Source organism: Haemaphysalis longicornis, unplaced genomic scaffold, assembly GCF_048455015.1.
Source record: "Haemaphysalis longicornis isolate Haplotype H1 unplaced genomic scaffold, Haemaphysalis longicornis Haplotype H1 scaffold_1, whole genome shotgun sequence".
NCBI lineage: Eukaryota > Metazoa > Arthropoda > Arachnida > Ixodida > Ixodidae > Haemaphysalis > Haemaphysalis longicornis.
The window spans coordinates 421,006,659-421,016,665 of NW_027526203.1; the positions used below are offsets into that span (position 1 = coordinate 421,006,659).

General features: G+C 47.3%; 1 protein-coding gene across 1 annotated transcript; it reads right to left on the bottom strand.

Annotated features, from left to right (window-relative positions):
- Positions 1–7,339: 7,339 nt before the first annotated feature.
- On the bottom strand, positions 7,340–9,791 carry LOC144155643 (glucose-fructose oxidoreductase domain-containing protein 1). Its single transcript, XM_077687222.1, has one exon. The coding sequence runs from the start codon at positions 9,513–9,515 to the stop codon at positions 8,367–8,369; it is 1,149 nt and encodes a 382-aa protein (XP_077543348.1). The 5' UTR covers positions 9,516–9,791; the 3' UTR covers positions 7,340–8,366.
- Between the last annotated feature and the right edge of the window lie 216 nt (positions 9,792–10,007).

A 10,007-nucleotide genomic window follows, 5' to 3' on the forward strand; every position in this document is an offset into this window, starting at 1 on the left:
AGGCTCACGGACTTCTCGTCAGCACGGCTACCGGCAAGTTATTAAAGTTCGGCCTGCACAATACGGCCGACGAGCTCATAGAAGCCGACCTTTCGACCCAAAGATTGGGGCTGGGAGTCATGTGCACAAGCACAGGGAGGATTGTTCTCTCTCGTCTGGGGCTCACATCCCCTCTGCAGCGTCAGGCATCTCAAATGAGAAATCTCGGCCACAATATCAGGAAACTGCTGTACATTTCACCGCTCCCTAGGCCATCCACACATACTACGGGAGGGAACCAACCACAGCATACACGGACGCGTCTTCCTATCCCGGCATAAAAGCAATCACAGCCATGGTTGTCCAGAACAATAAGCACGTCACCAGCCTAACCCTACTCGGATACGACCTTACAAGCGGAAGAAGCGGCCATCGCTCTCGCCATGACGCCAACTAAAGCCAAAGTAATCCTCCCAGATTCGCAGCAAACGTGCCGTAACTTCTCGTGCGGGCGAATTCACCGGACAACACTTCAAATCATCTGCCAGCGTCCACCAGACAGATCCATCATGATCATATCGGCACCCGCCCATTCTGACGTCCCGGGCAACGAAACCGCCCACGGTCCACCTGTTGGCCAGAGAGTTATACCACCGGGCACGGGAGGCGAGCAGGAGAGACCAACCCCGTTGATCACGTATCACGAAATAACTCAACACTTTAAGTTAGAAGGTGCACATCTATCTAGCACCGCATAAACACCTAACGAAAGAGGAGGTACGGCAGCTCTGTGCTTTACAGACGAATACTTCCCCCATCCCACTAAATGCCATATATTGCCCCCCCCCCCCCTTCCCCCGTATATTCCCAACTATGCCGCTTCTGTGGCGCCCCCGGGACGCTGTTTCACATGGTAGGGGGCTGCGCCCACGCCCCACTACATTCGCGAAATCCCCCCCCCCCCCCCTTTCTTCTTACGAGCTATAGAAGAGAGCTCTGACCAGGTGATGATGATGATGATTATGATGTGGGTACCCCCTTTGTATCGGGTGGGCACAAGTTTGGCACCCCAGCCGTCGCTTCAAAGTATAACTACAGGGAGGAGATTATTAGAGGGAAGGATAGGCATGACATAGGGCAGACACTCCCTGCACGAATCACGGGGTGCCCTATGAGTCAGTGTCACCGTGTGCAGCACTTTTGTCTCTGAGCCCTGGTTGCCGGGTCCGCCACCCCTACTGGCGCAGTTTCCGACCTCAATGACCAGCGCCTGCTGGTGTTGAGGGCTGCTGAGGCCGGGAAAGCTCAAGGGGTGTTGGACTGAGGACTCCTCCCTATTGCTTTTCGCAATAAACACGTTTACTCTCTCTCTCTTAATGCCTTCCTTCCCTGCGCCGGCGTGGAGGACCTCCTGTTCCCGAAGGGGCCTGCGGCAACCCAACGGGAAGTCTTCGCCCATCTGCTCCATTACCTGGAGACGACCGGCCCCACACATGCTGTAGCCCGGACTCGTGTTACTGACTGATGTGCTCGGACCGGCAGCTATTTCTTATTCTTTCTCCTCTCTTTCTGAATTTCCCTAACACTCTTCTTTATCCTTTAACTCTCCCGTTACTTCCCTTCCCCCGTAATGGATTGTATGCAGGTGAGCTCCCTGCCGAGCTCAAAGATATCCCCATTGCACTTCCTTTCTTTTTACTTTACCACAAACAAGTAACACTACAGCAAAGACAACGTCAAAAAATACAGAAATAAAAAACAGCTACAAATTTTTAGTCTTCCTTCGTTGCCACCGCGAACTTGCTGCTTTCACAATCACATTCGTACAGCATGCGATCTGTCAAAATGCATGGTGGGGAGCATTCCAATATGTGTCGGTTAGGAGAGAAGGGGAGACGGTTCCCCCTTTCAGAGGATTTGTGTAGAGGCAAAGTCACATCAATTGCACTTATAATCATTGATGTGGGAGATAAGCGCAATAGTAAATAATACAGCAGTATTCTCAACATTATCGCTGAAACTAACCAGAAAACTTATAAAACATGATTTTAATTTGCAAGGTGACCTTTTACTTCTAAGGGTCCGCACTATGGTAAGCGGAAGTTTCACAGCCGTCACCTTCTCCGTCACGGCACCGTCACGTCAAGAAACCGCGACGGAGACGTTAGCGTTCGAACTGGAGCTCTCGGTCATAGTACAGGGTCTTCTGCCTAGTGATCAGTTTAGCCTAGAATTGAGCGTGCTTTATCTGAAAAGTAAAGAAAATGGCTTGTGCTCACTTTTCGCTAAATTCAGCCATGAAAACTTGTTTTCTGATTAGCTGGTTTACGCGGTGCATGGTCCCGTCGCGTTGACGTGACGGAAACGTAGAGCTCGGCCTACCGTCACCGTCACACCGTTTCCGGCGAGAAATCGCCCGAAAAACCGTCACCCATGACGGAAGACGGTGACGCGATGGTGACGTGACGGGGTGCAAAACGGCTGTGTGAATGAGGGCTAATTCTGCTTTCATTAGGATCTAAACTGAGTTACCACACATAATTTAAGCGAATACCACTACGAACTTTTGAGCATTTCCTTCAATCGCGCATTTTTTTCCACCTGCATGTACAATTTCGATGTTTCCATTGTCATGTCAATGCACAGTGTGATGTCAATGCACACGACTTTTGAAAGGATATCGCACTTCCCGAGCAACCACCGGACGTACGTCGGCCGTCTACCGTACGTCCATTCCAGCTCTACCGGACGTCCGTGGGACGTCCGTTTCAGCGCCGATGGACGTACCATGTACGTCCGCGGCACGTCCGGATTTAACACTTCCGTACGTCCAGTCGGACGTCCGAAATTGGCTGTATTTTGGATGTTCAGTAAAATTTTTTAGAATCACATAACGAGACGCTTATGTTCCGACAACGAATAGTAAAAACACAAGACTAACGCACTACCGGACAGACAGGCATACAGGAACACAGTGAACCGGTGAACCTGCTTCACATGATTCGTTAGCGGTTCTCCTTTCTTATATATCCTTCCCCAAAGAGATCAACGTTGGAGTTGGTGAGATGCTTCAAAAAATTAAAGAAATTATTCTTAATATTAGGAATATGCAGATGAAACTTGCAGCATACCAGTTGATGTACAAAATCTTTGTAATTGAACAGCAAAGTAGCTTTTTTGTTCTTGCTTTTATGTTCAATTTGCGCCATTATTTGAATCTTCGTACTAACTTTGTACGTCCACTGGCGTATGTCATTCGGATGTGTACATCAGTTTCTAGAAATGTCCGCTGTACGTCCGAAAATGCGCACCCGAACATGGACGTACAGTGGCTGTCCAAACAGGGCCTTGGATGTTCGGCTGTATTTCGGACGTCCCACGGACGGTCCGTGGTTGCTTGGGTTAATGAGTGAAATTGCTCGCTTTTCTCACAGAGTTTGACTTCAAAAATTTGCACTTGAAAGAGCATTAAAGGAGCCATGAAGACGAAATACAAGTTGGGTTTATTAGAAAGACTGCTTAGTCCCGATAACAATGATACCAATATTATCGCAATCTTCAAACAAATAACGGAGATATTAAAGAAAACGTGTGGAGCAGTCGCGACCCCCTAGCCAATTTCCCGCAACTTTTCTATGACGTCACGAAACCTTGTTTGTGCGATTGGCGGCCGCCTAACTGGCCTGTCGCGACGACACATGACTGGACGTCTGTAATGGGGCCTGTAGTTGCATTTGACCGCATCATTTTAATGCTAACGTGCAGTTAACGCACTGAAAATTATGTTTTATTGTTGGCCCATCTGACGTCATTCTCGCTCATAACACGTCACTGTGGCGCAAAATTTGAAAGTTTTTAAATACTTCTTGCTTTTTTTTTCGTTAAAAAACATCTTTTGTGGCTGTAATGGAGCTGAGTGAGATACTGAATCCTAGTTCTTTTAAATTAAACGAAGTTGTATTTTCTCTTCATGGCTCCTTTAAGTTTGCTAGTTAATTGTTCATGGCCTGATTTTATTTTGTGCTTCCCAAAACACTCAGCAGCGGATTATTTGCGGCGTGCGGAGGAATAGTCAGTTGAAGTGATTAGGCCCACGGGCAACTTCCGTTGCTGCTTTTTAAATTGTAGCAGAGTGTACAAAGTCTAAACCAATCAATAGCCCTCCACTACAACATGCCCCAGCCCAGGTGTAGCTTTGGCATGCAAAACCATCATTTCAAATTGCTAGAAGAGTGCATATTTTGCTGTCACCTCTTGGCTACCCTTAATGTTTACACATTTGCACTGTATTTTCTCTGACATTTTTATCTGCCCGCCCCGCATGTAATGCCCCCCAAAAGGGCCCTTGAGGTAACAATAAATAAATAAATAAAAGTGTTTGCCCTTCCCCCATCCACCCTCCAAAATTTGTACCTCTTCAAAAAAATCCCGAGGATGCCCAAGGGTCCCCAAGTGACCCAGGGAGTAAGTAGCCCACCAAGCCAACAGTAAATGCCATCTCCCCTTCCTTCTCGGCCATGCTCGTAGGTAATTAACCAATTATTTGTCTGAAATAATAAACCATGATTAAAATATGAATAGATTCACTGGGATGTTAGGTGATACATCGTTCACCCGTGCAGAACACCATTTCTGTGCCTTATGCAGGAAAATCGACGGAATGCTCAAATTTGTGTTCCTGTTCACACATGTATCACCACCGCAGCCTGCCGAGGGCATCACAGAAGGCTAACTCTTGCGGGAGAGCCCATTTGCAGGTCATTCTGCAGCATCACATACCTGAAAAGGCTGTTCTCAAGGCAACCGGCCCTAACATAAACCTAACCTAATCTGACGCGTTTTGTGTACAATTTCATTTCACTAGAAGGAAAGTGATGCTGTGAAACTCTCTCGCCTCCAGTGCAGAGGCATCAGTGATGCTGATGATGCAGGATACAGCATGATACTGGTGCTGCAGTGGATTCTGTATTAGGCAAGTGGCGGATGCTACCAACTTCCTATGCTGACTTATACTGTAATGGGAATGCTCATAACGATGAAGCAGTGCACACACAGAAAAAAAAAAAAAGAGATTGATGAAAAACGCTTGTGTGTTTGAGATTACGGCGCAATTTAAAGATCCCCACGTGGCCAAAAATAATCCGGAGCCCTCCACTACGGCACGCCTCATCGCCTGTGAAGTGTTGGCGCGTAACCCCACAATCAATCAATCAACTTTAGGGAAGTAATATTTTTGTTCTTAATTAAAGCATTTAGGAACACATTGCAGTGCTGCATTTTGCACCAGAAACTAAGCCCTCAACAGCTTACCCATCAACATGCAGGAATGCAGGCAGCCAGACCTAGTTATATGAGAAAATCCATAATGTTGGCACAAACCCCCCTCCACGAGTATGTTTGAAGGATGACCACGTGGGGCTGCTGCAAACTTTAGCGCCAGGTAAAATTATTTTTGATTTAAACAATTGCCTGGTTGTAAATGACTGATCAATATTATCTGTTTAGCTCCCCATCAAACCTAGGCTAATCCCCCTCTAATGAACTCTAATGAACTTTAACACTAGACAAAGAAGAAAAAGACGAAACACACGCTAGTGTATTTCGTCTTTTCTTGGGGTGTTTTGTAGTGTATTTATTTTCCTTCTTCGTCCAGTGTTAAAGTTCGCTAGCAGTACGAGTTCGCAAGTCAGCAACCAACTCGCCCAACTCTCCGCTTCAACAATCCCCCTATGTGCGCATGTGTTGCATGCACACCGGGGCATACCCAATTTCATCAACATCCCGCACTGAATGCCATACATTACCAATGCAGCAGTTCTGGTCCTGACCTGCATGTCTTGAAAATAACACTGCTACCTCTTCACATTTCTTCTGAAGACTGGCAAACTTGCACATTTGAGCTCATTAGTTTCCCACCCTACTCCTGGGATAAAAAAAGCAGCACAAGTCAATGAAAATGGGATGGCAGTGCTGTTGCCATAGTCTTACAGATAAGCCTTTCAAAGCAACATTAAATATTAATAGCAATTACACATGAAGAATGCTTACTTGTTGTCAGACAGCCAAATTTAACAGGGATATTCACCCTCAGATCTTCTGGAAACTCATTCCTGATCCGGAACTCTCAAATGCGGACTTTTTGTAGTGCCAAAACTTCTTTCAAATTCATATTCTCGTGGCATATGATATATATTTTTTTTAGTAAGTAAAATTGTTTTGGCAATACCATTCACAATTAATGTGGATACCTGGGAAGACTCGTCTGGGGAAATCCTACGTAAAAGCACAGCAACAATAGCAGACGCTTCATTTCACATGAAAAAAATTCCGATAAATAATTTCATGTCAACATAAGTGAAGATAGCCAAGGCGAGAAGGCAAATTTCTTCGCCTTGACTTATTGTTCAGAAAATAGGTCAACCCGTATTCTGCAAATATCACCAGAAATAACTCCTGAATTGTTGAGGCTAGAAATGAAATGATAGGGTCATGGCATAAAAACCTGTTAAAAAACAGACTGCAAAGCTTAGGCAGATAGGCCATATACTCACGTAACGCCTTGACTTCCGGGGCACCAGTTCAGAAAAACGGCATTTCAAATCTGCGATCTATTTTTCCATTAATGAGGCATAAGTGTCCCTGCTGCTGATAGCCATCTACAAATTTAAGGCAATGATGTTTCTTTTACTTTAATATGGAAAATTTGACAAAATATCTGTACATGTGGGAAGGCAAACTCGAGCAAGCAAGCACTGCATTTTGAAGTATTTAGGGACTCCGTATCTGCATATGATGCATGTATACAGGTACTTTTAAGGCTGTCAAAACAACCTTAACCAGCCCACACCCCACAGGCCACACCAACTTTGTTATTTCATTCTGCACTACCTTCTTTTCTGCCCCTGCATTGTCCCCTGCCATCCAATACTTCTGATGCCCCAGTATAACACGTTTCTGATATAAAAGGAGAAATCGAATGAAGAGGTTGTTTCATTTCTTGTGCAGACACCAAAAACTAAAACAATTGATTGATTGTACGGTTTAACGCGCCGACACAACGCAGGTGATGAGGTGCGCCGTAGTGGAGGGCTCTGGATTAATTTTGACCACCTGGGGATCTTTAACATGCACAGAAATCTCGTACACATGGGTGTTTTTGCTTTTTACCTCCATCAGGAAAAAAAAAAAAACTAAAACAAGACATGGCAATTTTGCCCAGCAAACAAAACTAAAAATGCCATTTTCTATGCTGTGCAGCCATGTCGCTAGATTCTAAGGTGATGAATTCACAAGGTTGTAAATTTGTTAGATGACAAGTGCCAGAAAAACAAAAACAAGATATAACAAAGACAAGGTCATGTAGTGGAACGATTCCCATGAACTTTATTGCATTTTATGCTTGCATCTTTACTGATAAGTTAGCTCGAACATTTCATAACGTTTGTATAACAACTGTGCGTTTTATTAATTGCAGGAGAGACATTTCCTTAAGTACTAATCCTTTGTAGCAGCAACACCTACAAGATTTGGAGAAGTGATGCACTACAGAGTCAAGGGGGAGCAAGAATGAAGTACGCATTCAATGTTTGTGACACAGTTACAACTACAAACGTTAAAAAAGCACCCACAGGTTTGCAAAACAACTGTATAATAAATGAGAACAAGCTGCCAAACAAAATAAATGCAGCAGTGAGCACAAACCCCGAAAACCCCTCCCAGTATGCTCAAGATCATTGGCAAAGGGGCCTCCCTTTCCCTCGATAAGCACAGGTAATTTGTAGAAAAGGACTAGACTCATTCAAAACTTGAACAGGTACTAACAATGACAGCAGAGATTAAAAGCAACCTGAGATCGTCAGCTACCATGTAATCACAACAGGAAGTGCCATGCACATCCAGCCTCCATGAGGTCGTGCGCACCACATCAATGTGCGCAGAACTCGTGATCTGGTGCGCGCCTGCACCGGGGCAGTTCAACTTACTGCTGCAGGTTGTGCGATGACTATGCCCTGCCAGCACCTGCGAATGACTACCAAGTTGCCCTGAATTTTATTCTACTCAGGCACCTTTAAATACTGCACTACTTAAGTTAGTCGGCAAGAATAGATACACCTGAACGCAGTTTTCCGCTATTCATATAAGTACATCAAAGGCATCTGCGCCTAAAAAAAAAAAGAATACTGGCAAAAGAAAGCAAGAGACCACATAAATGCCCATTCAGCTCCAGCTGCACATTAGTGGCACCTAATTGCATGGACTACATCGAACACATAGCACCTGTGCGAACATGCCCACCTTCCAGCTGAGGCCGCAACAAGCAAACCCCACCGTCCCGCGTGCGTCCCGGTGCTCTTGGAGCTGGCAATAAATAAGGTTCAGGGGGGGGCCTACATGGAGGCACTGGCCATTCGATAGAGGCGGCAGAAGGCGCTCTTGTGGCGGTTCTCGTCCTGGAGCAGCTGCACGCGCACCCACTGGCGCATCTGCGACGACTGGCGCACAGCCTCCATGACGGCTTGCACGTACAGGCCGTCCTCGAAGCTGGCGGCACTGTCGGCCGGCTCTTTGGCCCAGCCCTGGCCGTGGGCCCGCGAGGCGAACGCGTCCCGCAGAGCCATCACCATCTTGACGAGTCCCTTGGCGTGCGGCTTGGGCACCACGCTGTCCGGCGCCTGCTTCAGGTCCTCCACGTCCAGGTAGAGAACCTCCTCCTTGGCACCCCTCCGCTGGCCGTGCAGGTCTCCACTGCGCACCACCAGGTTGCCGCGGGTGCCGCACACCAGCAGTTCCTGGCTGAACTGGCCCGCGCAATGGCTGTTCAGCGTGACCGTTGCGTACGAGCCGTTGCTCAGCTCCATCTGGAAGGTGCAGAAGTCATCGCTGCTCACCTGCCGGATGCCGCACACCGTATCTGTAGTTTTGGTCAGCGTCCTCGTCAAGCCGTGCACTCGAACCGCGCGCAGACCAGTCACGAAGGCCGCGATGTCGATAATGTGACTGCCGAAAGTGGACAGAACTCCGCCTCCCATGGACTCCTCACACGTCCAGTCGTAGCGGTCGTGGACGAGGGAACCGCAATGCACTCGGGCCTCGATTATTTGCACGGTGCCCACGTACCCGTCCTGAATCTGCCGCTTCATGTGAACGTACGCTGGCAGGAAGCGCAGGCTGTGGCAGAGCACCGATATAAGGGTCGGGTAGTACTGCGCCGCTCGGACCATCTTGAGCACTTCCGACTGCGACAGAGCAGCGGGGCGGTCGCATAGAACGTGCTTCCCGATGCCCAGAGCCTTCACGGCAATCTGGGCGTGCTGGTGAGGAGAGCACATGATGCACACCAAGTCGACGCTTTTGCGGAGCAACACCTCATCTTCCTTGCTGGTGTAGAAGGGAATGCCCAGCTCCAAGGCGGCTTCCTTCGCCGTATCAGTGGTCCGACCCCAAATAGCTTCTACCTTAAATCCGCGAGCGCGCAAACATGGGACGAGTACCCGAACGGACTTGCCAGTTCCGAAAACACCGACCCCCGGCAACATGTTCAGCTCGAGGAACTCTGGCTTGGCACCTCACATCCGCATCGCGCCAGGGATAACGGCACAGCTCTCATATACAACAATGCTTCGCCGAATGCCCATTTAGAACACAAATGCGGGCACGGAAAACGCCACCGTGAAAGCCGCGCATTATGGTGAAAAAGCACCAATAAAAACAAAAAATATACCGACACAGCGACAGAGCGCCGCACATGGAGGAGTGCCACACTACGTCTTTTGTGGCACTAGGCCTCTACTTACTTAAAAACAACTAAAAACAGCTAAAGCTGAATCAGGAAAAATAAAAAACAAATAAATGAAGACCATCTGTTGTTGTGCTTCAGCATTCTAGCTGCCTTTCTTTCATCTGCGACAAAGCGTCTGCTACAGCAAAGCAGTTGACGTAGTTGACGGAACATACCTGTGAACCATTTGGTGAAAAAAAGGACCAAAAACATGCCAAGAGATACCATCTTGTATGTCCTATACGTGTTT